Raw genomic sequence first — 26,617 nt, 5'->3', positions numbered from 1 at the left:
CAGAGTGTCTCAGCCACCGGAAGTTTAGGAGTTGGCTTTGCTTTCTGAGGAGGAAGCGGCAGAAGAAACAGCAGGTTCTGAGTTCAAGGTTGTGTGAGGGTCAGTGTGGGGAGATGAAGACCGAGCTGCAGGATGGGAGGAAATGCTGAGGTCTAGGCACATGTGTGGGTGCCCACAAGCCTCTCACCCCATCTTGTACTCTTGCACACTGTGGACTTCAATACGTTACTCAAAAAATGTGGAGACGTTTTTAGTTTCTGGGGTTGTAATGGCACCTACCAGATCTCCTAAGATCCCAGAGTCTCCTGGTCTGTGTCAGTGAGGGGCTGCAGTGTAACACACTGCCCCCCTCCCCATTGGAAGTGTCTACTCAGCATCTGGCTGACAGTGCTGGGAGCTGGAGATGTGGCCAAGTTTAGAAAGTAGGTCTCTCTGTGCGGGAGAGGGATCCAGGGGCCATACTTGGCTAGACTAGAGACCTTTACCAGGTGTGGGTGCAAAGCGGGTCCCCATTCTCACCCTACTGGCTGGACTTTGTGCCCAGGGCTCCGGTGGAAAGGGGGGTATAAAGGTGTACCCTATATGAGGGTGCTGCCCCAGACTGCTCTGCCCTCCTCAGAGGTCATGGGAGGATCCTCAGGCAAGTGACCTAAGAGCTGGATCTTGGGAGGGGTGCGGGGCTCAGCAGAAGAGGAGGTCAGGGACACGGATGTTGTCCTCTACGGTTGTGTAAACACCATGACCACAACCAGTTTGGGGAGGAAAGGGTTTATTTCATCTTACAGCTCTCAGGTCGCACTCCATCACTGAGGGAAGTCGGGGTGGGGGGATGGGGGGGGCAGGAACTAGAGGCAGGAACTGATGCAGAGGCCACAGAGGAACACCGCTTACTAGCTATGAGTTGCTCAGCTTCCTCTATTATATAATTTAGGACCACTGGCCCGGGGTGGCAGTACCCACATTGGGCTGGGACCTCCCAACGTCAATCATTAATCAAGAAAAATGTGCTACAGACTTGCCTATAGGCCAGTCGGACTGAGGGGGATGTTCCTGTTGAGACGCCCTCTTCTCAGATGACTCTAGCTTGTGCCAGGTTGGCAAAGAAAACAAAAACAAAACTAACCAAGTGGGACATGACCATGGGGAGCTGTCCTCTGATCCAAGACAGAAAGTGGGGAGTCAGAGGCAGCCGTGGCCCCTGAATAATGGTGCAAGGACTGTGAATGGGAGAGGGTGCCCTGCAGGCAGTCGTGAACAAACCCCCAAGAATCCCAAGTTTTAAAGCATTTTATTAGTAGTAGTTCTTTTAGAATCTCAAGAATCGTTCCTGCGAAGACTATTTTATTTGCTCAAACTAATCAGTGAGAGCGTCCGAGGCCAGCAGTCGCCCTGTGGTTGCCCTGAGAGGCCCTGGTGAGGGTTGGGGGTGGGGGAAAGCTTGTAATGTCCTGAGGGCTTAATGCTGGGCAGGGTTAGGTTCTGGAGCCCTTTCTGGGAATTCACTAAAGCCCTCCAGTGTCTGGTTTTACTAGTCTTGGGGACAGACCTTGAGGCCCCATCTGTCCCTGGCGCAGCTCGGCCTGGATGCCTACTGCAGGAAGGCGCGCAGGAAGTCATTGTAGGAAATCTTGGAAGAGAGTGACTTGTCATAGTATTCAAGCACGTGGAAAAACTCCTCCTCCGACAGGTTGATGCTGTATTGCCGCAGCACCTGAGGGCCGGGAGGCGGTTAGCAGTGGCGGTGGCTTGCAGGTCGACTCCCTCCTCCTCCATCCGCAGGCTCAGGGCATGGAGGCGCCCTGGCTGAGGATGCCAAGGTGGCCACTGTCATCTCTTTCCTCAGTGGCAGACCCCAGGACACCTCTGAAGGGAAGGGACCTGCTTTTTCCTTAGAATCTGGGATGAGGTGGGGGCTCCAGGAGCCACCTTGGACCAGAAGGTGGGGGAGGGGGGAGGAGCTGGATGTTGAGGGTGACAGGACAAAGCTGGACCTCTGACCCCACGGGTGTGCTAGTTCTGGAAGTCCTCCATCTCTCCACGTCTGGGGAGGAAGGCTTCCTGCTGAAGTTGCTGTTGCCTTGGTCACCCTTACAGCCCAGACAAATCCTGCTAGAGGTCCCTGATAATGTGTGGAAGTTAGGTTATAGGTGTCTCCTCTGTGGCTTATGTTATCACTCGTTTCTAAAAAGAGACCCTAACATGGGCTTAAAAAGTCCCCAGAGTCCCTAGGCCCAATGGGGAGAAAACAGAGGAGGAAACAGCCCCCACTGGCACCCAGCTGTCCCTCACCTCTGACCCTGCTAGAGTCGTCCCCATCTTACCATCCTCTCTGCTTGCCTCACCCTGGGTCCCTGGGAAGGGGGGAAGAGAACCCTCTCTTATTGCCTCCCATCCTTGATGGACTAAGGCAGACTCCCTGGCCCGGATAGCCCCAGGGGGCATGGGAAGCCGGCCCAGGGGGATGATGAGTTGGGCTGAGGGCGGCACCCAGGAGTGGCTGAAGACAAATAGTACCGCTCTACTGTGCACTGTGGGGTGGAGTGAGGCTCCCTGGGTGGGGTGGTGGGGAGTGGTGGGAGGGCTGTATCACATGGGCTGTCTCAGCAGTCCCAGGACCCTGATTGGCAGAGGAGCAGGTCTCAGACCTAGACAGGGGCTTAGCGATAGCAGTAGTGTGGTCTCAAAGGAAACAAAGATATGTATTCGCCCTCTCTTCTCTTCCCTCTCTTCTCTCTCTCTTCTTCTCCTTCCCCACTCCTCTCTCTTCCCTTCTTCTTTCTCTTCCCTCCTCTCCCCCCCACCCCCCCCCCTCTCTCTCTCTCTCTCTCTCTCTCTCTCTCTCTTCCTCTCTCGCCCCATTTCCCCCACCCCACCCCCACTCTCACCCCCATCTCTGGCCCTGGAAGTTTCCCAGAAACCTTTAGGGAGGAGAAGCTGTAGTCTAAAAGTAAGGGGCAATCAGGCCACAACTTGGACCTTCATGGACATGCGCAGGGCCCCCTTTGAGCTTTCCATGTCACTGGGCTGCTGCTCCGGGTCCCCAGCAACAGAGAAATCTCACCTTCCTGAAGTCTGCCACACTCAAGAGCCCTGTCCCATTCTGGTCGTAGGCCTTGAAGGTACGCCGCATGGGCCTCCAGCAATGAACGATCTTGGGCTGGATCCGCAACAAGGCTGAGTAAAAGGAAGTTGTCTCCATACCAGCTTCTTTCTAAAACCAAGATCAGGAGAGAGCTTGGGCACCCAGGTGGAGACACCACACACTGACCCTCAGCCAGGGCCTGGGCTCTGCCCCACCTCTATGTATCGATCTACCACCTCAGGGATGCTGAGTTCCCACGACCTGGGGTGGCTGTGGAGCTGTTTCCTAGCTCCAGTTCTCAGGTGGAAACCTTGAGGCTGAGGGAGGGTGGGAACATGATCCCAGTTCCGATGCAGCCACAGCCGGTCCCGTTTGCAAGAACAGGGTTATGCAGACACGTGGCCAGTTTCAAAGCCATACTGAAGTCAGACACTGACTAGGCTTTCCATCAGGTTCTTATGATGAAGGGTATTTGAAACTGCGGGTGGCGATGAAAGGTCTCAAAGCTTATTTCTTTAGGTGCTATGGGATAAAAACAGGTATCTGAATTCTAGCTCTGACTTATCTGCCTATCACGGAGGTGAACCACGGGCAAGGGCGTGAGATAAGTCCCAGGAAGGCAACATGGTGCTTCCTAAGACGGACTCGCGAGGTTAAAATGCTTTCAGTTTGTGACGGACTCGCGAGGTTAAAATGCTTTCAGTTTGTATGCCACGTGTAGCCCCTGGGACATGGACCTCCCTATGCCCTAGAGCTCTGCAAGCTGCCGGTCTACCCACCTGCCAGGGCCCTGTGTAACCTGGCTCACCCACACCTGTGCCCAGCCCAACACAGCTCAGCCAACCCTGCCACTGCCTGTGGCCCAAGCAGCCTCCCCGTGGCATGCCTGCCCCTGCTGTTGAAGATGTGCTCGGTGGACACCTGGGACAGGGGGAGTCCGGCCGGTGTGTTCTGGAACAGCCAGCAAGAGCCCAGTCTCATTGTGCCACTCAGAGCTCCCATCATGGCCCTCCATACTCTCTAAGGATGGGGAGAGGTCTGGGGGCCCCCTCTGCTCTGGACAGTGCATCAGAGGAGACATCAGTGACCTATTCCCCACAGAGACCCATCCTCAAGTCTTTATAGACCACCCTAGCCCATTTCTAGAAGGGCAAACTGAGGCCAGAGGAGCAGAAGGAGACCAGAGTAGGAAAAGAATTTGTAGGCTATGAGCCCTCCATGGTTCCCCAACTAGGTTCCTGAGCCCCAGAGAACCCAAGGAAGACCAGAACAGCCTCTGCTACCCATAGTGCTGGGCTTGCTTAAGGCACACTTGGCTTCGCCTTTGCCTGGCTCCTCTGGGGAAGCGGCATCGGGTGCTGCATCTCACCCAGTACTTCCTATGTGCGGCTTCCTGCATGGTTTTTTGGGATGGACCATTTATCCCCAGTTCCTCTGATGGCTGCCCAGGTGGGGGTGTGGGTGGGGTGAGGTCATCGGTCCTGCTGAACTAGAAGGAGATCGATCCAAACTGGGTTTGTTTGCTCCTGGGCCTTAGGTGAGCTGCTCAAGCACGCTCTGCTCCTCCCCACTCACTCCTGATCTGCCTCAGCGAAACCTGACTGACTCGGCAGTACAGCTGATGGAATGGGAGCTCAGAACTCACTTTGTAGCTCTGTGCTCTGGAGAAGTTTGAGCGAGGCTCTGGGGGAATGGTAGAAGCCTGGATGTGGTTTTAATGACTATTTCACAACTGCGAATGAAAGGTGAGAGCCGAGGGCTGCCCCGCCCTCCCTACCCCGGCTGGGTCTTAGTGTCTTTAGGGTCCTTTGAAGCCACAGCTCAGCGTTGGTGACAAGGCAGGATGATGGCCAGCCTGGGCTACACAGTGAGACCCTGTCTCCTAAAGCTACCCTCCCCCAACAAATAAAGAGAAAAGGCAAGCAAGTAAGAATAAAGGATGGGCGGAAAGGCGGGCAGGGGGAAGGGCAACCACAGAGGGTGGGGTGGGCGGTGACAGCGAGACCTGCTAAAGCCCCGCCCACACTCAGCCCAGACTCCATCTTTGGGTGCACATTCTCTGCCAAGTTCTGAAGGTTTAACTGAGCTGTGAGCCCTGGCCCCATCACGCTCACTTTTCCTTAACCCTGAGGGCACCATATTTGGAGGGGGGCATGCACTGCCCCACTCTTGACATTCCTGTGTTTCTGGGGCTCCAACAAAGACCACTGTGGGCAGATGTCTGCCACCAAAAGACTTTTAGGCCCCGGCTCCTGGCTCCCAGCTCCCAGGCTGTATCTCTAGACCATGTCCCCAGCAGAGAGATGGCTTCCATTATTTTAAAGAAATAAAGAGCCATTTTAACATCCACAGTTAGCTCTGATGTTCCCCCGCCCAAGTTGCACCCCTGCCCAACCCTACCTTGCAGGCACATGCCTTGACACGCACACCCTGCTACTTTAGCTGACCTGGCAGCTACCTTCCACTTGTCCTACCCCTCAGGTAACAGAGGGACTGAAAAGCCCAAGGCCCCACTTCAGCACCGATCCTGGGTAGCCAGAGATCCAAGGGGGGATCTGTGGGGTGGTGGCAGGAAAGCTGGGGACATCTGGGCAGGCAAAGTCCTGGCTGGTGGCAGGGCAGGGCAGGGCAGGGCAGGGCAAAGCTCTGACCAGCAGCCGCTGGGGAATCCTATGTGTCCAGATCCAGCTGTGCTGCCAAGTGGGGGGGAGGGGGATGCCCGGTTTAGGACCCTCCCCACCACCCCGGCACGGCGCACCCACCAGCTTGTCCGCGTTCTGGATCCTCATCCTCCGCATCAGCGAGGTCTCCTTGGCCTTCAGCAGGAGGACACAGCTCTGAATGAAGTCGCAGTAGGCGAACTTGCCGTTGTTCTTGAGGTCGTACTTGATGATAAGCTGCTGGCTCTCCTCCTTGCTGATGTCCAGCTTGAACTTCTCCACAAGAGCTGAGGACCAAGCGGGCGGCCGGCCGGGCAGTTGGTGGGGGCGGGGAGGGGGGTGTTCATGCCTTCTCGCCCTCACTTAGCTAAGCGGGCTGGCTCGACCCATAAACACCTATGGGTGTGTGTGTCTGCCCTGCCCCTCCCACCCACCTCTCTCAGGAGGGCTGACAGGGGTGATATACATCTCCCCAGGGGTGGGGGTTGGGGGTTGGGGTCAAACGGACCCAGGAACTCGGCGGTAGTAATGCTCCCCTGCTTGTCCGTGTCCTTCTCCTTGCATTCCTTTAGGAGCTCGCGCCAGCAGCCCTGCATCTGTTTGCGGAGCTTGTTCTCGATGGGCTCACAGTTCTGTAGGGGTGGGGTGCCCAGTGGGGTCTGTGGGGAGGGAGAGAAACGTTCTCTCTCAATGGGAGGTCACCCCCTTGGCAGGGGTGGGGAGGCAGTCGTGGAAGCCATAGAGAGGACTTGGGATCTGAAGGTCAGCTTTGCAGACAGCAGGGAAGGGGGGGGGGTAACCTCTACTTCCGCCTGTGGGCCATCTCAAGCTAACCCAAGATAATCAGCTTTGGAAATGAATGCATAAACACGTTTTAGAGGGCAGCCCTTTTCCTTGCCCTGCCCGTCTTCCGGGAACTCCCTTCTAGCCTCAAGCCCAGCCATGCCAGTTGGAGCCTTTCTCGGGGTCAATCTCCCTAATGCTACCTGTGTTTCCCTAGCTTTTCCAGACTCCGTGTTGAAAGCCTTTGAGTGTCTCTCCATCCTGATCTCAACTGACTATCACCCTCACAGTGTGGGGTGACTAGCGGGAGGCTAGCCTTCTGGTGCTTCTTGTACTAGGCCACCTCTGACTTCTGGAAGACCAGAGACACTGTCATCCTGAGATCTGGGTCCCCAGTGCCCTGCCCCTGCTGCCTCCCCGCGCCTCCATGAGTGGGGACGTCTGTCCGTGTTGAGCTGTGGGGAAATACCCAGCATGTGGTGGGTGTGCAGAAGGCAGTGCTGAGCATATGAGCCGATGGGCACCGTGTCTGGGGCCATCCTGGTCCAGGCACGAGGTGTGGTGTGAGTACTCGGCAGCTGCCTTGTGGGCATGTGTAGTGTGCTCTCAGTTGCTCCTCCCTGGAGACTCTGTCATTCTGTTCAAGGGCAAGGGACACCCCCAGCCCCAGGAGTCTCCTTCTCCTGGCAAGCTTGGCGTGACTCAGTCTGTGGCTCAGGGCTCTGTGTCAAACTGAGGAGTGAGGCCTAGGAAGACACCCTAGCCTCCCCCGGCTCAGTTGTAAAAGGGGAATACATTCATCTGGAGACTTGTGCCCAAGGTCAGGAGATTGTTCCTGACAGAGACAGGCCTCCTGCCTGTGGATACTGTGGCCTACCTGTCTCTTCATCCTCCTTCCTTTCTGGATCCTTCTAGGTTCCCTTTTCTACCCTGCCCCTCCCCCGGAGACCCACAGGGCCCAGTTTCTCAATCAACCTGCAGCCCATGGGGATGAGCCCTGGGGGCCCCTGTGTGCATAGACCTGCCTGGAGGTGACATGGAACATGTGTCAGGCTGGGAACTCACGCAGGGTTGACTCCGTGATTTCATGCCAGATCTGAGGTCCCGAGGAGAGGAGAGGGTGGATCTGGTCCCTTGGGTGACCTCAGGGGTGCCGCTCCCCTTCTGGGCAACGGTTGAGTCTCCAGAGTCACCTGCAGCCATGGGGGACGAGGGTGCCCTCTCGGTGTTGAACATGCTAAGGAAGTCCTGGTACTTGAGTTTCCCCTTGGCGTTGACGGGCATCTCGCTCCACAGCCTGTCAAACTAATAGCAGCAAGTCAGTCCCAGGGGAGGGTGAGCCCAGCTAGAGCCTCTCAGGAGTCCTGGAGAAGTGGGGCTGGAGGTGACAGGTAGACCAGGGTTCATGTCAATTAAAAAAAAAAAATTAAAGAGGGGGGAAAATCCATTCGGGCTCTGCAGGATAGAAGCCTCTGGAAGATTGTTAAAAAAAAAAAAAAAAGGCAAGACAAGAGGATTATTCATGGCTTCCGCAGGACATTTTTTAATTGAATTGGGTCCTCAGTGAGCAGTTTAAGGCCATTAAATCTTGTGATTAGTCACAGTGACCGAGCTGTGGTGCATAAAAACATTTTAGGAGAAGATGCAAATCAAACCAGGGCCCACCTCGGTCCCACGGAAGCCGCGGGCCTCATTTCTCAGCCTTCCCTGAACACCTGAGTCACAGTGGCTCGCAGGTGCCGCCAGCCTCGCTGCTGCCTTTGCATTCACAATTTATTTCACCCCAAAGGTAAGAAATGTCCTTCTTGCAAGATGAAAAGGAAGCATTTGGAAAACTGGGGAGAAGTTTATGGCTCTGCATGGCGACTGACTGACGCCACAGACCGTATGGAAACTAGACACGGCATGGGACCAAGTGACAGGAGGCCTCCCACATGAGCTGCCTTTGATGACTACAGGGCTTTTACAGGTCCAAGAAGAAGGGCTCTTCCCCGCCCCCCCCCACCTGACTGCTTGAAAAATCCCCAGCTGATAGAGCCTGGTTGTCAGCCTCCAGCTCCAGAGGGACAAAGGCCAAAGGGCTGGCGCAGGGGACAATGTCCTGTTCCCTTTGCAGTCTAGAGGTCACCAGAACTTTAGTTTGCTCCTGGGTCTCTCTGGGGGTTTCTCCACAGCAAATGACTTAAAGCGACCAATTCTTGGGCTCTGTCCAAAGTCCCCAAATGTTTGCTAGCTGCCACACCAGCCTACTCTTGGGGCCAGAAATGGGGTTGCCTCTCTGGAATTAGAGTTAGGGCATCTTCAGGCTGCACCACCCTGACCTGCGCATCCTCAGGCCATGCATGGGATTTACAAACAGGCGTGCACAACCCAGCATATGCCCAGAGGTTGGCGTCTGGAGCTGAGGGGATTGCAAGTCATTGAGAAAATTAAAAACAACCCGTGATGGGCAATAAGACTCCACACAGTTGATGAGCTTGGAGGTGGACTAGCCCCAGGGCTTCTCCATCTCCAGCAAGCAGAAGCCCTCAGGAGGTCTGCTAAGCTTGTCTCACAGAGTTCTCATTCAACTTCAGAACTTACAGGAAGATTGCCAAGGAGTATATTGTAAATTCACAAGATTCTGTCAAAAAGTGGTGGAGGGGGCCAGCTCCCACTGTGAAGGCTAGAAGGTCCCTAGTGTTCTACCAAGCAGCCTCTGCTTTAGCCCAGGCTAACCCTGGTCTCCATACTTAACCAGCATCTTTTAGAAACTGTGAGCCTCACAGGGTCCATCCATCTGGCTGCCTCATAGACACAGCCTCTTCTGCCAGCTGGGATGGTCACTCTGAGCAACTTGGCTTCAGGCCTCCCTTCTGCCCCCTCCTACCTAGTCTCCGCCCTTCCATGGCATTCTGAGGAACCATGCCCATCATCACAAAAAAACTCCTTGGGTGCCCAGCTCTTGTTGAAGCTGCCCATGAGGATGATGGGAGTCTCAGAACTCCCACAGCTCCTGTGTGTCAGGTGCAGAGGTGGCCTGGGTCTCCTCTGTTTGCCAATTCAGCATGGATACTGTGTCTCGCAGGCTCTGTTTTTCTCCTTACCATGCCCTCTGTAGTCACCTTTGACCAATGCATTCCTAAAGGCAAGTGGAAGGTCCCCGTAAACCCTGCCTCTTTGTTCCTTGTGAGGTTTCCATTGCTGTGATAAGACACTATAAACACTCTTTAATGTTGGGCTTATGTTAGCCACTAGGAAGGCCACTCCTAAAGGCAAAGCGGTATGGCTCTCCATGAAGAAGACCTGGGTTAAGTTCTGACCCGTATGGTGGCTTACAACCACTTGTAATGTCAGTTTCAGAGAATCCAATGCCCTCTTTTGGCCTTGGTGCACTCCCATATGTGCACATACAAGCGTGCACACTCTTTTCCTTCCCCCAACCCCCGCCCCCACCCCTCTCTCAGGTCTGTGATGCTAGATTCCATGGCAGGTACCTTGGTGACAATTTGTGTCTCTACTTGCCTGTGTTATCTGTGTCTTGTTGAATCAAAAGTATGCCAGCTATATAAATGGAGTCTTGAGCTGTGCACTTTTTTTGTTTTGTTAGAGGGGCCCAAGCAGAACTGGGCCACTGGCTTCCTAAAAGCTTAAGTAAAAATGCCCGTAAGCCTTCCAGGGCCCCAAGTTTTCCACAGGGGAAGTTTTGCTGGTGTGACTCTCTGATGGTGACAGGGCTCCTCAGGCGCATCCGTTTTGGTGGCTTATGTTTTCACAGGGCTTTGTCCATTCTTCTGTTTTCTGCTTTGCACACACTGGCTCACCATAGCATCTGTGTCCTCTCTTCAGTTAGTTCTTGCAATGCGTGCCACACAGTTGGACCACACTGCACGTGGTTTCCCTCTAACCTCTTACTGCAGCCCTGTGTGTGCTCTTAGTCTTTTCTGAGGATCAGATTTTGGCTCTGGTCTGCCTGCTGTGTTGCTGCTCTCTTGTTCCCTCTGCTTTGGCATAGGTTGGATGCAGGCTTTGAATTTCAGCTGTTCTTCCTTCCATAATAGGCACTTAAAACTGTACATTTCTGTCTAATTACTACTTTAGCTGCATCCAAATTTTGATACATAGTTGTAAAATTATAATGGAGCTCCATAGTCTCTCATTCCCATGTTGGGTTCTTTGATTTAGAACTACGGGTGCTTTTTTGTTCCTGAATGAATGTGTTTTTAAAGAGTTATTAACTTATAAATGGACATGATTTTAATTAGAGAATGGTACTGGATCTTATCAGTTATTAGAATTATCTGAGATTGGATGTGTGGTCATTCTTTATAAATGTGTCATTAGTAGCTAGATGGTATGTTTTGAATGGAACATTATGAAGCGTTCTACACCTGCTGATGAAAACAGCTGTTACTTCTAGCCTCAGAATATCTAGTCTCTGAGTTAGCTTCACCCATCAATAGCTGAGAGATTTGGATGTGTTAGACATACCAAGTTCTAAGAAAATAGCTTTTAATTTTAAAGTCTATTTAATGTGACAGTGGCGTGACCTCTGAGCCTTTCTTTCACTTAGTATATCTTGGTATATCTAAATTTCTTCAAATCTTTGGCACACCTGTCACTTCTGGTTTGTGTGCAGGCCTTATGAACAGCATATAAATGGATTCTTAAACATCTTCTCTTGTGATCCCTGCCTTTTTACACTGGGTGTTTGGCACATTTACATTTATTGTTGTTGCTGTCATCTCCATTTATTTCTGTTGTCAATATGAAGCTTCCCACCGTGCTCATTTCCTTTATATTGTTTGAAAAATGTATTCTCTTGACATCGTTGGATTGAGCTTTTAAAAATACTTTTTCTAACATATTTTATCAAAAACTACATACTTTCTTAGCCAATGACTAGCTGTTACCCTCAAGTTTTACCACTTTTAAAACCAAGTTCCCTTGTTTTCTGGTTTAGTAGGATACGGAGTTGCTATGACTCAGTGGTGGTCTTGGATTTCATATTATTAGTAGTATTGTTATTAGCATTTTACCTTTCTGTTGTTATTTTTCTCTACAGATTAAACCCCAATGGTTCACTGATCCCATTGGTGTTTGTTCAGCATTGCTTTCTTTACCTATTCCATTGGAGGAGGCCTTTCCTCTGCTGCTATTCTTCTTTCTATGAAGTGTGGCCTTTGAGTGTTATCTGTAAATGGTAAATTCTGTTTTTTTTTTTTAATGTAAAAATGCTTTTATTTTTTACAAGGAATTTTTTATGGATAAAAAATTGTGAATTCTTAACAGATTAAATGGCTGATAATTTACAATTTTTCACTCAGCCATCTCCAAGTTGCATGTTGGTGGTCTGTGAGATACAGCTGCACAGTCAGAGTCTGTTGGCAGCTCAGTGGACTTTCCAGATGGTTCTGCTGCTGAAGCTTCACTAGACCACCTCCATGCTGCTCAGTGCTCTCATTGGCTGTATCGAGTCTGTAACTAATCTACATATTGTTTTGAAATTTTCAATTTTCCTTGTCTGTCAATCGTATCTTCCTCATTGCTAACTCTTATTCTTTATTTTAACATGATCAGCTGTGGTCACTAACAGTTCTGATATCTGCAGCCTTGACTTATCTATAGCAACTGTTCCTTCCACGTGTGGGGTGATTTTATTTCATTGAAAGCCATCATTAGGCTGAGCTTATCTGGGAGCTGTTACACTGTTGTTGCCTTTAGTTATGAAGTCAGCTTTTTCAGGAGAGCTCAGTGTAGGGAGAGGTGGGGGTGAGCACCTGAGAGTCAAGTGAGGAACACAGCAGGACAAAAGGCAGATGGTCATGCATGTGGGCCCAAGGAAAATGTGCAAACAGGATGGCCAGAGGGGAGCAGAGTCCAGGGGCATCACGGACAACCATACCACTTTACCTTTAGGAGTGGCCTTCCTAGTGGCTAACATAAGCCCAACATTAAAGAGTGTTTATAGTGTCTTATCACAGCAATGGAAACCTCACAAGGAACAAAGAGGCAGGGTTTACGGGGACCTTCCACTTGCCTTTAGGAATGCATTGGTCAAAGGTGACTACAGAGGGCATGGTAAGGAGAAAAACAGAGCCTGCGAGACCCAGTATCCATGCTGAATTGGCAAACAGAGGAGACCCAGGCCACCTCTGCACCTGACACACAGGAGCTGTGGGAATTCTGAGACCCCATCATCCTCATCAGCCTCTTCCTCTGGAAGGTTGACTGTACCCACAGGTTTTCAGGTTGCATCCCTTCCCCCACTCACAGAGCTCTGGAAGTTGGGGGGCTAGATTCCTCTGAGTGTGAGATAAGGTTTTACCACGCAAGGAAGCTAGGTCATGGTAGCAAGATGGCAGTTAAGTGGCACTTAGTACTCTGGCACCGTCCCCAACATGCTTGGCACAGCATGCTGCCCCAGGGTGCAACAGAGAGATGGAAGGTGCTGTCAATCATCCCGACACCAGATGATCACAGATACAGGAGACTGGGAGCTGGGACTGATTTGAACAGCACAAGGGACCTGAAGCTCGTCCTGACTGAAATGTTCATAGCTGTTATAGCAACAGAAACTCCTGTGAGTTTCAGTATGATTTACAATAAACTAAGACCTTGCCAGGGCAGGGCAGCTCAAGCAGGTGCTCCCGGCAATGGGGAGGCAGAAGCAGGAAGATCAAGCCAAGTTCAAGGTCAGTCGGGTTTACAAAACAAGTTCCTGGTTATTAAGGGCTGTATAGGGGGAGCTTATTGATGAAGAAAAAGAGAAGAGAAGGAAAGAGAAGGTAAAGGGGATGGGGTGGGGAAGGGGAAGGTAGAACAGGGAGAAAAAAGAGGGAGGAGGAGGTAGAAGAGTGGGGAGGGAAATGGGGAAGGAGAAAGAAGGGAGGAGGAGGAAGAGAAAGGGGTAGGGTAGGGAAAGGGAGACAGGGAAGGGGAGGGGGAAGTTACCTTAAACATTTAAAACATTCGGAGAACTGTCTGCTGCTGGCGTGAGTGGCCATGCTCTTTACCTGTTCGTCTGTCAGGATCTGTATATGGCGGGTGCAGATGGATCTGAACTCGTCTCTGGAGACTGTGTTGCTTTTTATGGTGTCGAAGTTCTCCAGTTCCTGGGCGATGGTGTGGTAGTGGGAAGTCACTGCCTTGTGCACCCGTGCCAGGATGTCTCTGGTGGCCATTTCTTTGGGAGATGTGGGGGGCGGAGCCTTCGGCATATTCTCTGCCCATTCATCGGCGGTCTGCAGAGACGGAAATGAAAATCGAATTCGCCGAGTAAACAGCCGGCATGCCTCCTGCGTCTGTGGTGCAGGGAGGCATGGCTTAGTGGGAGAAAGGAGGACAGATGTGCCATGACTTCTGATGACAGGTCAGCCCAGCTGTGTAAAAGACTGGGCTCACTTGCCATGAAAGTGGTCCCCAGGGGGCCACTCTGTTCTTAGAAGGTAGGCTGTGGAACACTGAGAAGCCCCGGGGAGGGCACGCCATATACTCGCTCCTGTTCCCTCCTGATGGCTGTCTTTGGGTTCTTTTAACACTTGCAAGGGCTTGGGGGGATGGGTAGGTTGGTAAAGCGCTAGCCGCATTAGGTTAGCAAAAGTGTTGCAGGATCTTTCATCCCACTGTGATCCCTGAGATTGTGAACTGTAAAAACCTAGTTTTGGTGCAATTGAGCCCTAACACATACTTTTAATCAAAGAGCTTTCTGTACTCAGGATTTAATGAAGTTAACCCTAGGTCAAGAGGCAGAGCAAGAAACCAGCTGACAGGGATTAAAAGTTGGTGAGCTTTTGGGGCCTTTTTTCCCATTGGGACGTGAGCTGAGTAGGAAGGTCAGCTGGGTGCTTTCTCTGCCTCTTTGAGGTAGCAGGTTTTCACCCCAGCTTCTGTCTCCTGAGTCTTTATTGGTAAAATAGAACTTTGGGGTTTTCATTTAAAACAACACAAAAGGACTTAGGTTGGATTCCCCCAGGAGCATCGCCAGTGGCTGGAGCTGTCCATGGTACTCTTCTCCTGTACAACCTGGGCCAGGAGTAGGGACTTCCTAGACTGAGCCAGAGGCTCTTTATAATTATGAGCAGGCAAAAGGGCTTTGCAGTTGGGGGTCCGAGGAAGGCTAAGCCCCACTTTCAGTGTCTGGCACCTCAGTATGGTGATAGATGGGCCGAGTGGCAAGCCAGAGTTCGTCACTCGAGAAAAATCCGAAAAAGGCCCATGCAACAGCAGGGGCTGTTTATTTGGGGGCTGGTCAGGTCAGGTCTCTGGGGAGACTGAGCAGAATGCTGCAGCCAGGTTTGGGAGACCCAAAAGGATAAAGGTGTGTGTTGGTAGAGGCTTTAGCCTCTTACAAGGCGGGAAACAGCTTTGGCAAATACCTACTTGCTGAGGGAAGGTAGGCCTGGAAAGGGACGGTGGCACTCTGGCGGCAAAGGAGACCTGGCCAGTGAGAACCAAGGGGCAAGAGAATCCAAGAGATCCAGTGCAAGAAGAGTGGCCGTGGCTCTGTCCCTGGTGCTGGCCTTGGCCGGGCACTGGCATATATCTTGATGAAGGGTCTGCTCATGATCCCTGCTTTGACACTGGCCCTTACTGTGGGCACCAGGGCAGTGCTAAGCAACCAGCAGGATCCGACAGCAAGCGCACTTTAAGTGATCCAACAGTGATGTCTGTACTCTGTCCCTGCCTGGCAGCACGTTTTATGAAACTGCAGCAAGCCCTGACGGCAGCTGAGCGTGTCCTTAGGAAATAATAACCCTGTGCAGTTGTTTCCGCCTTTCTACCTTTGCCCTGGTTCCAATGGCTGAACCCAGTTCTCCCGGCTTGAGCAGCATTGTTAGCCGCCGCCAGCCCTGAGTAGTCAGGCTTCATTCATTTATTGTGATTTATCTATGTATCCCAGGCTAGCCCCACTCAGTATCCCCCCCCCCGACACCTCCCTTCCAGCTTCCTCGTGGTAGGATGCCAGACATGCACTTCCACGCCTCACCTACTAGACCCATCTATAGAAGGCCCACCTTTTGGGATAAGACAAAATCAACAGAAAAATGCTGAAGACATCATTCTTGTTGGAGAAGTCAAGTCGCTTCGAGCTAAAACCACAAAAAACAGTACCTGCTTTTGAAAGGCACTAGCCGTGACGAGTTACAAGCTGCAGCGAGGGAGAATTCCACATCACACTAATGACAGGTGAGATCCCGAGAGCCACCGAGCCTCCCGAGAGAAACCTGCCTTTACTCACTGGGACGAGTGGGGAGTGAGGCCATGTTCTTGATTTTAAAAAGTCCGACTCGAGCCACAAAGGCCCCTTTTCAAGTTCCAAAAAAATCCTTTCTGCGGCCCGGGGAGACAGGTCGGTGGGCAGAGCACCTGCTACAGAGGCACAAGGACCTGAACCAGGTTCCCAGGTCTTACCCTAAAAAAAGGTGGGCAGGCAGGGTGGTGCACCCCTACAATCCCAGCACAGGGGATGTGGGGACAGGCACACCCCTAGGATTCACGGGAGCCTCAGGCCAGTGAGAGATCCTATCTTCAAACAAGGGGGATGGCTCCCGAGGAATTATGGCTGAGGTCATACACACGGCCCCGCCCTCCCCCTCTAGCCCTTCCTCTTCTCCTCACACACCTTCATTGGCTATGGGGGGATGGGAGCCAGTGGGCATTTTGACAGTTATATTGATGACAAAAATATATGCACTGCTGTAGAATTTTAGAAAAGTCTAGCGACAGGAACAGAGCCCCAGCCAGGTTCTATCATCCTGTAGACCCACAAGATGCAGAAGCTGGATGCCACTGTGACCCAGTGAGTGTCGGAGACCTTGGCGGAGACTCCGTCTGTGTTGGTGGCCATTGGCTCTACCCACTGGTGGTTGGACATCAGCCCCCTCTGGGAAGCCTTTTATCAAGAGGCATGTTCGCCACAGTGTCACAGCACTGGCTGGACAACAGTGTGGCTGCCTTAAGTAGATGGCCTTGGTGAGGGTTGGGGCCTAAACAGGAAGGGCTCATCGGCGTCATCACACAAGATGCCTCTGCCCTGAGCACCGACAGCAAAGCGTGACCCCTCCCCCCTCCATGGTGTCTGCCTCAGCTGATGGAAGCCCTCAGTCTAGCCCAAAGGCTTGCACGCAACCACCTGGCCTGACTGTTTTCCGACCCCACCCACAAAGCCCAACGGCTCAGGCCCCATTCTCTCACCTCACGGTGTTAGTTTCTTTTGCCCATGTTGGGCATGCTCCTCTGAGGAGGCTCTTCCTAGAAGTGCCAATCCCATCAAGGCAAGCCCCTCAGAGCCCCCAAGACAAGAGGCCAGCCTCACAATGGGCCCCCGCATTCTGTGACCTCACTCAGCCTGCTCCAGCCAAGGGCTCCTACCACAGGTGCCAACAGTGCCCCGGGAGTCCATGTCCTTACTGTCTCCATCCTGGGAGCCCTCTCCACCTGTCCCCTCCCCTGCAGGTTTCCTGTCACACTTCTGACTCTCTTTGCTTGCTTTTGCTTTCTCACGCTGACAAACTTGATATAGAGCAAGGGTTCCTGTTCTTTGTTTCTCAGGGAGAGAGTCCCTAACGAGTTAGGGGAGATGTCGGGGCGCAGTGGAACCAAGAGACAAACAGCAGACACACAAGGATGCCAGTGTTGCCAGTGTTACAATGAGGGAGGGGGCAGGATGCGCCGGTTCTGGGCTGTGGTCGTGGATCGACTGCCTGGACACAAAGAGATGGAAATGCCGGCAAGATTCTACTATGGCCAACCGGGAACTCTGGCCACCTCTATGCTGGAGAGAAGGAACTTTATGAAGCCAGAAAGTGTCCCTGTGGCCAACTTAGCCTTGAATCTTTGGGGGATTCTCTTCAGAAAAGAAACGGGAAAAAGTTAACAAGGTTTATAAAACAAAGCATTGGCAATAATGAGTGACCTTAGGCCCACGGCTAGGGATAATGTGCTAGTTTTATAGCTGGGCTACAGTGCAATAGCTCAACAGGAGAGCGACCACAATGCAGGAGAATGAGTGGAGGAGGACCACAAGATGGCTGCATAAGAAATGATCACCTCTGTGCACATCTGTGCACACCTAATTTACAAGTGCCCCAGGTGCCTGTAGTGTGAGAGGCTATGGCAAGGAAGGATGCGGGCCAGACTCACATCTTTCATGTTGACCCAGACCCCCTGCTGTTCCCATGGGTGCTCCATCCAGGAAGCAGTGATCAAACTGAGTCCCAGAGCCCCAGGAGTGGGTGAGACGCCTGCCTGAGCCATCCTCCCAGGGTGAATACCCAGTGGGCCTCGAGGTTGGGACAGGAGGCCGCTTGCTGAGGCACCCCTATGTCACCTGGGGAACCCCAGTAGAGAATGGCTCTCTAGCCTCTGCTCACATGGAACTTATACTGTCCCAGGGGAGGGAGACATGGGCCAAGTCCTCTAGGTAAAGAGGGGGGACGCTCAAGAAGGGACATGGCCCTGGCTTGTGTGATGCCATGAAGGCACAGAGCCAACAGAGTGGTCCTCATTCTAACCCAGGACTGGACAAGCATGTGCCACCTGCAGCCAGACAATAGGCTACCGTGATGGTGTCCAAGATGACACTCAGGGCCTGAGGAGGCAGAAAAGATGACAGGCAACCTCTCGTTTACACGGTAGTTCACGCCAACTAGAGATGTGTGTCTGTGTACCAGAGTCCTGCCTGCAGTTCCGCTGAGGTCGCTCAGGAAACACACAAAGAAAGGTCACTTTAAAATCCCACCCACAGGGACCCACTGCTGTCATCACCTCTAAACTACTGCAAACCATGGGCACAAAGGTCCACAGGCCACTGCGGCACTGTTGCCTCATATGTACACCAACACCACCCAGCGATCCATCTCGTACAGCCCCGGAGGCAGAGCTAGGCTTCCTTGGGCTCTGCACAGAGCCTGCTGGGCTCTGGCCTTCCGGCTCCCACTGCCTCTCAGCTTAGCCCCCAGCAGCCTCGCTGAGCACCCGTGGGCGCCAAGAAAGAACAGATGGCTCTCGGTCTGGCACTTTTGTGTCCCATCTGAATGGGGGGAATTGTGCTTCCCCCCCCCCATAAACTGGGAGGAATGTTCTTTCTAATCGGAGAAGACACCACCATCATCTTCAGATGTGGAGATACTTTCTACCAGCAGCCAGCTTTACAGTAAAGGAGGCTAGGAGCAGAGAACAGGAGTCACAGGATGGGGGGAGGGGAAGAGCCTTCTCTCCCTCTCTCCTCACTCCTCTCTCCCTCTCTCCCTCTGTGTGTGTGTGTGTGTGCGCGCGCGCGTGCGCAGTCTCAGGACACAGCTAAGGAAGAAGAGCCCAGCTCCTGGTGACCTTTATATCACTGAAGCATTGATGACCCAGAAGGAGGTGGTAATCTGTCCTAGATCCAGCAGGTTCACACAAGGTGGCTTAGGGAGGCCCATTCCAAAGTCGGCTTAGAAACCCATTGGTGTGCGAATGGGTGTGCTACGAAGGTCAGAGCTAGCCCATCTGACCACGCTTCACAGAACCAGCTCTGCTCTCAGGGCTCAGGGCTCAGAGAGCCCCACCTACAATCCCCCAGAACTCAGCAGGTAGCAAGAGGATTCTAATTAGAAACAGCCCAGAACTCGGCACTTCCTTGTAGAGAATGCCTATAATTACTTCCAAGAATTGAAAAATTGCTTCATTTGATCAAATATTTTGATTAGCAGGAAAATTAATTGTACTGTTTCTTCATTTGTATTTACAGTGAGTAAATGAATCTAAAAATAACAATAGCGGTGAAACTGCCTGTCCAAAAAAAAAAAAAGAAGAAGCAGCAGCAGCAGCATTATAAATCTTTATGAAAATGAAGTCTGGGATGCCTACAGTAAAGGGGGGTAGCTCATAACCCAGGGAAGACTGTACCGGGTATGTGTCAAGACTGAGGACTTTGCGTGGTGAGGCATGACACCACCACCCCAGGTGCTGTCCCAAGTGTCCTGGTGGTGTGAGGACCGTGAAGGTTGTTGCAAAATATCCCCACAGGCTCATGTATTTGAATACTTGGTCCCCGACTGGGATACTGTGGGCATTCGGAAGTGGGTCCTGCCCGGAGATAGTATGTCACTGGGCATGAGATTCCTAGGCCAGGTTCTAGGTTCCTAGCCCTCTCTGCTTCCTGATCCATGGAGATGTGAGCTAACTGATCTCATCAGCCTGCTGCCTGGCACGGCGCCTTCTCAGTCATGATGGGCATGCCAGCAAATCACAAGTCAAGAGAGATGTTTCCTTCTAAGGCTACTGACTACAGCTGTGCGTGGGCAATTCTTGGCTTCCAGGACATCTTTGGAGAGGCCCTGAATTAAACCAACCCTGTCAGTGCTTGCTGAGGCCCCGCCCAGGAAGCTGCTACCCGTGCTGAGCTCTGCTGCCTTACAGGGTGCAGGCTAGACCACACAGGGCTCTGTGATCTTCCCATCATCCTGAGTGGCTGGGGCCTGCTGGTTTATGAAAGCCAGCAGCAGGGCTGGCTTCTGAGAGGTGGGACTTACGCTGCCCTCAGGATTCCCCTGCCAGTGACAGATCTCAAAGTAGTCTCACTCCTGAAACAGGCCAGTAGGCGTCCATGATGTTTCATGACACAGCCATGCAGGAGAACACAAGAGCCTCCTGGGCAAAAGATTCAGAGATTTACAAACACTACAGGGCGGATACCAGGTACCGTCCTAGAAACGTGAGTGAGAGACCAAGACCTCTGACCCAGAGGACATTCAGAAATGCCCACAGGGAGAGAGCCAGAGGGTATGGCCTAGCCCACAGGGCCTGCTGGCCATCTCTCCCACCCTCCACGCCCTGACCACACCTGAAGTGCACTGCCTGCCGGGCCTTGGGACTATACACAAATGCTCCTCCCTTACGAGTCTGAGCTGCGCCTCTACCTTGCCCTTCCAGATTCACCAGTCCTGCCTGATTCCTCGCTTCTCTCCTCCCTCCCTCCTTCCCTGCCCCACTTCTCCTAGCTCTCCAGCTCCCCTCTGGCACAGAGTGGGCACTCACACAGAATCTGCCCAGATCTATGCAGACTCTCGCCTCACAAACCCTCCTAGAGCATGAAGATGCCAGAAAGTTCAGAGAATCAAAGCCACCCCTTTGGCCCTTTGATGACTCAATAAACTCAGCGGGCAAAGTCGCTTATGAAAATGCTAATAAAATTCCTCTACTCAAATTCCACACCACTGGCCACATCACTGTCGAGCATTCAGCGCAAACAGGCGTGGAATAGACTAGATACCAATACAGACAGTTGGCCAAGGCAGCCGGGGATGTGAGAAGCCCTGTCAGTCACAGCACAACTAATCTGTGGACCCATCCTGAGGGCAGACAGCGAAGCAGCCCTTGCTTTCCTGCTTTCCTGCTTACTGCTTTACCGGAGGGAGACTGCGGATGTGCGTCCCCAAGCTGTGGGGGTTCTGATTCCAGCCCCAGATGTCTGGCTCTGGGGCCTGGGGGCATGCCACAGCTCTCTGAACCTTGGTTTCCTCCCTTGTAATGCAGCACGGATGCAATCTGGTCAGGACTAACCAAGAGCATTGTGGGAACGCCTAGAACACGGCTGGCACACAACACCTGTCTGACGCCCACCTGTCTGGTGACATCTGATTGTGGTGACAAGAAGGTGATAGTGGCTGGTCAGGTACAATCATTGGGTGTGCAATTTGTTTCTATGCGCTTAATTTCTCAGCACAATCCAAAGTCAGGCTTCCACAGGAGCCAAGCGATGGAACTTTCTGGGTTTTTTTTTTTTTTCAGGAATAGCCATGGCCAATTCTGTGAAGCTGAGTAATTTGGATCCCTCAGTGGGGTCCCCCGAGTGCACCCTTGTCCATCATATGCCTGGACCCAGTTTGCTGGATGAGCCTGACCCTGGAATGTGAGAAACTATGAAGTACACCTAAGCCGAGAGAGAGAGAGAGAGAGAGAGAGAGAGAGAGAGAGAGAGAGAGAGAGAGAGAGAGAGAGGTGGAGGAGGGAGAGAGAGAGAGAGAGTGCAGGGGGGAGGGAGGGGGGAGGGAGGGAGGGAGAGAGAGAGGGGGGGGGAGGGAGGGAGAGAGAATTGCAGGTATTTTTCTGTAGGACTTCCTTGACACAGAGACCCTGGGTCCCTGCATGACCTGCTGGCAGTGTCACCGATGAGCCTGTTTCTGTTACTCGGTAGGATCCAATATTGCACTGAGCAGTTGTGATTTTCTTCAGGTAAGGTACCGCTGTCCTCTGCACAAAGCACTTGTTGTGGAATGCTTTTCTGGAGGTGAGAGGGAGTTCGGGTGGGGAGGGACAGGCAGAGGGGGACCTGTGTCTGGCTTGCTGCTTTGTCCTCTTAACCTGGCCACTGGGTCACAGCTTAACTCTAACACCTTTCATTTGTCCTGAGTGCTAAAGAGGTCAAAGTGTCTTTTCCTGCAGTCACCATGGTAGGTTTCCAGTGATGAGGAACACTGCGGCCACCTTTACCTTCAGGGGCCCACTGGCCTCTGTAAACATGGCTTTCCTGTGTGAGTGGGCTGTGCACGGGAGGTGTCTCAGGCCTGCTTCACAGGCGGACTCCTGGGCCTGCCCACAGTGAGACTCCAGCCGTGGGTGGGCTCTTCTGGCCTGACCCTGTGTCTTGCTTAGCACCAACTACACCGGTGCTTCTGGCAGCAATGAGCCGGCTGTGGCAGCCCAGCCCCAGTGTGGAGTCAGGACTCCGAGATACAGAAATACAGGGGTTCCTGTGGGAAGGGCGCAAGTCCCATGGGCCTGCACAATGGCCGCCAGATAGAAGACCACAAACATTGAGTGCCTGAGCGCAACGAACGGGCGGAGAGAGGTGACAGGCTTCACTCTCTGTGTACACCTGAGGCCTTACTGAGGGGCGTGAGTACGATTCTACCCGGCCAAGAATCGAGTGGCCTCGGCTGGGGCTGATCCCCATAGAAGCCCTTTGGGAGGAAGGTAACTGGCTTCCTTAATTACACTTCTGTAATCTCTTTTTAATTACTTGCCTCCTCTGTGTCCCCCTAGAGGGAGAGGATGGCTGGTATCCCATTGCTGAGCTGAGCTGACACGTTCCCCAGCCCTTCCCTCATGGTGGAGAGCCCATGATGAAGTTGTAGTGGCTGGGTGACAAAAGCCTGCCCCCCCACAATTCCCCAATCACATGGGATGGGGAGTCCCCCAGAGCAAGGCACCCTGAAAAGCACTCAAGAGCTGGTAGGTGGCCTCTGTGTCCCTGCTTGCTGTCCCAGTTGGTGAGTACACTGGGTAAAGGTAACACCCACACGGTACCCGTGCTATGGTTCCCAACACAGGGGCCTGATGGTCCTGTAAGCCTGTGGTCCCTGGCTCAGCTTGTCATCCTGACAATCTTCTGGATCACCTAGCCTTACGAGTGCATCTCTCAGCCAGGTGTCTTCAGAACCCGGGAGTTGGGGGTTGGGGTGTGTGTGCAGGACTAGGGTACAGCTACCCCTCCAGTACATCCCCCTAGACCAGGTTTGCTATGGTCATTAATCCCTAGTGAGGGAAGGTATACAGAGGGTGGGAGCAGCCACCTCTGTGGCCTGACATCTTCCCAGTGTCCCACTGCTCTTCCAGACGCTCACAGGGTGTTGGACAAAGCGTGCCCAGAAGTGAGGCTGATGCTTGTAAAGAGAACCCACAGCATAGCGGTTCTCAACTTGTGGGGTGGGCGTGCGTATCAGCTATCCTGCATATCAGATAATCACATTACGATTCATTAACAGTAGCAAAATTACAGTTATGGAGTAGCAACAAAAGAATTTTACGGCTGAGAGGTCACCACAGCGCGAGGAACTGTATTAAAGGGTCCAGCGTACGAGGAGTTGAGAACCACGGCTGCTAACAGCTGGAGTAAGGGGCTCCAGGAGCCTCAGGCAGAACCCTAGTGGTGCTCGCCCCCTGCTGAGTCATAACGGCACCCCAGGCAGGACTGCAGCCCCCACCCCAGGTTATGGGCTCTGCCTCTTCCACATCGGGCCTCCACGGATCTTTTGTTGTACAGCCTGAGCAGACCTGGACACTTCCACCTTCAATGACATTACTCAACAGCGCCCCCTAGTCAGGACCCTAAGCCTAAGGACGGCCTTAACCTCCCTACAGACCTGGCCTTTGCGCCTCCACGCCAACAGGCTCTCCCATCCGACTGCAGGCCTCCATCAATCCTAAGTGTCTCCCGGGAAGGCCCCGCCCTGTAAGCTTCCCTCTCACACAGGCCTGCTTTGCAGTACACCCTAGCATCAGGCATGTGACCTACCCTTGTTCCCTGTGCCCTGGCCTGGAGCACGCACTATGGAAGGCAGGCACCACACATCAGGTGATGAATAACTTCCAGTAACTTGCGCTCTAGGGGAATCCAACACCTCTGGCCTCTCTGGATAGCATGTATACACACACCCCAGACACATAAAAATACACATAATTTAAAAATAAATAACAAGAGTGCCGAAAACCTCGAGCAGACCCCAAACCCTGCTCCGTACAGACCCACCGCTGCATGCAGGAGAGAGGTCACGCCGCTGAGCAGAGAGACAGTCTCAACTCTTCCCTTCAAAGCTATGAGTTCAGGTTCAATGGTGCATGACAGACACGTGTGGCTTCCACAGGTGTTCCCTGAAGCCACGCACACTGTCCACATTCAATCACATTAAAAACAAGGATGATTTGAGATGACGCAATCTAATGCAGACAATTGTTTCAAAGATGTCTTAGAGGGAATTGCTTTCAAGAACCGTAGAGAGAGTCCTGCCCAGTGACGTCAGGCATTTTTGTTCAGGGATTCTTTAAAATGTAGACATCTGGGGTCTGAGGAGGCAGTTCGGGAGATACACTGCTCCTCATGCAAGCCCGAGGACAGAATTAGGATTCCAGAACCCATGTAGAAAGTGGGCAGGCGCGTTCCCAACTGCACTCTGCACACTTATCCCTGAGCGAGACATCACAGAAAGCCAGAACCGGTCAAAATTCAGACAACAGATGACTGGGGGGGCGCCCAGTCCCAATGGATGCGCCTGTAACAGAGCCCTCTGCCTGAGCCTGGGGGGAACACTGTGGAAGAGAGGGCTGTAACACTGCTAGAGACAGAGGACCAGAAGCCTGCTGTGACACCGTGCCTTCTATGTACAACAGGGAACCTGCAGCCATGAAATCTCAGAAATACTGCTGCCTGCACAAGACCTGAATGATGACATCAGTGGACGTGCCACTGTGGATGGGGCATGGGGGGGGCAGATCTCACAAGGCTCCGCCCCAGATGAAGAGGTACAGGCAACTACTGACTGCTGAAAGAGGGAAAAGCAGACTTCTCCAAAGACGGAACCCGCCCCATAGGTTATCCAGTCTCAAGCGGTCATCGCTGAACACCTACACATCCAAGCAGCACCAAACGGACTCAACAGGCTCTGTCTGTCTCGCTTGCTCTCTTTCTGTGTATATGTATATATGCGCATGTACAACAATAACTAAAAAGCTCATGAATTTGAGAGGGAGTGGGAGGGGCTGGAAAGAGTCTGAGCAGGGAGAGGAAAGGTTGGAAATTATGTAACTATGGTACCAATGAGATTCTCAAAATAATTAAAACAGCAACAACGACAACAAAGCAACAACAAACTGGGCAGGCGTAGCAGATCACCTGTGACAGCAGCCCTCCGGGAGGCTGGCTGGCTAGACTGGCTGACCATCAAGAGACCCAGCCATAGGAAATAAAGTGGAAAGAAATTGAGAAAGACACGTGATATCAGGCTCCAGCCTCCACATGCATGCACACGCATACACATATGCCCACACAGACAAACAGGTATACACACATGCAAATATCCCATACGAACTGAAAACTGTAAAATGTGGACATAGATTTACAAAGAAAAGTGTTCACCGAAGAAAGAATTCGTAGAGACAAAAGTGGGGAAAATCTCAATGCTTACGAGTAAGACAGACAATGGGGATGTTTCCAAGCACCAGCAGTTTATGTATAGGTGACATGGCACCATTTCATATAAGTGGAAAAAGCCAAGACACCCAATTACATTTTCAGTGCCCCCTCTACTCTGCATAGCTCCAAATGCGTTAAAAGCAGGCAAAGCCCTCTTCAAAGCAGCGCAGAGGCCCTGGCCTTCCTTGCAGGGAGGACAGGTAGGGGCAGGGCCTGGTGGAGCCAGTCTGTCCACCTCCCTCACCCAGTTAACAATGAGGAAGCACACAGAGAGCATGCAGGCTGAGCCAGACCTCACTGCTCTCTTGTAGTGACAAGTCACTGTTAGTGTGTGTGTGTGTGTGTGTGTGTGTGTGTCGGGGCTCACATGACTGCTGCTTTTTCCAAAATCTGCACAACAGTGTGACAAAACGCATAATCCCGGGTGACAGCAACAGTTACCCTATGTGATGATCAAAATCATGCCACAGAGCAGAAGGTCTTCATAACTTCCCAGGGGACAAGGACCTGAAATCTCCACAGCCTGACTCATTAACACCAAGGCAGGGCTAATGCAGCTGAAAACAGGGCTGGTGGGAGCACTAGGGAGCCTGGTGTGCTACTCCCAACGGCACGCACTGCATAACCACCTCAGAGACGGCGGGCAGTGTCAGGACTAATGGCTATTTCACATGGAACAGCAGTGTGTGTCCCCGTGCATGCTTGCACATGCATGGTTACATGCATGAATCACATATGCATATGTGTACTCATGTGTGCTAAAAAGGAGAGGCACAGAGGCTTTGCCTATCAGGGAGGAATCCTAAGATATCCTACATGCTCCCAGCAGGAGAGTGGACACACACACACACACACACACACACACACACACACACACACACACACGAACAGTAGCATGCTCTTAACAGAGAATATTTCCATTTAATATGGAGATTTTTTTTATTACAGCTTATGTGAATGAGCTAAAGCCAATGTATTAACATGAATGAAAGGCTGGGTATGCTGGCCTGTGACAGTAATCCCGAGTCTGGGAGACTGAGGCAAGAGGACCACCCAGCATCTCTGGGCCAGAGTCTTCACCTATAAAACTGGCACATTATTAGGTGGTGTCTAATAAACTCATGAATTTGAGAGGGAGTGCACTACTTGCTGCTGCTT

At 52.3% G+C, this 26,617-nt stretch overlaps 1 protein-coding gene across 2 annotated transcripts in view; it reads right to left on the bottom strand.

Annotated features, from left to right (window-relative positions):
* Positions 1-1,119: 1,119 nt before the first annotated feature.
* Positions 1,120-26,617, bottom strand: part of EFCAB6 (EF-hand calcium binding domain 6) — a 178,179-nt gene continuing 152,681 nt past the window's right edge. The window contains exons 27-32 of one of the 2 annotated variants that reach the window (XM_084749763.1): positions 13,521-13,748; positions 7,591-7,830; positions 6,251-6,401; positions 5,845-6,029; positions 3,062-3,211; positions 1,120-1,803 (exon numbers count right to left, since the gene is read on the bottom strand). In XM_084749763.1, coding sequence (XP_084605889.1) covers positions 1,342-1,803; positions 3,062-3,211; positions 5,845-6,029; positions 6,251-6,401; positions 7,591-7,830; positions 13,521-13,748 — 1,416 coding nt within the window. In that variant the 3' untranslated portion in view covers positions 1,120-1,341. The remainder of the gene's footprint in view (positions 1,804-3,061; positions 3,212-5,844; positions 6,030-6,250; positions 6,402-7,590; positions 7,831-13,520; positions 13,749-26,617) is intronic. The other variant, XM_084749764.1, reaches the window with a different exon arrangement.

Source organism: Acomys minous (genome assembly GCF_964271855.1).
Source record: "Acomys minous genome assembly, chromosome: 12".
Classification (NCBI taxonomy): Eukaryota; Metazoa; Chordata; class Mammalia; order Rodentia; family Muridae; genus Acomys; species Acomys minous.
The sequence above is the reverse complement of the archived record's forward strand: the minus strand, read 5'-3'. Positions and strand labels throughout refer to the sequence as shown.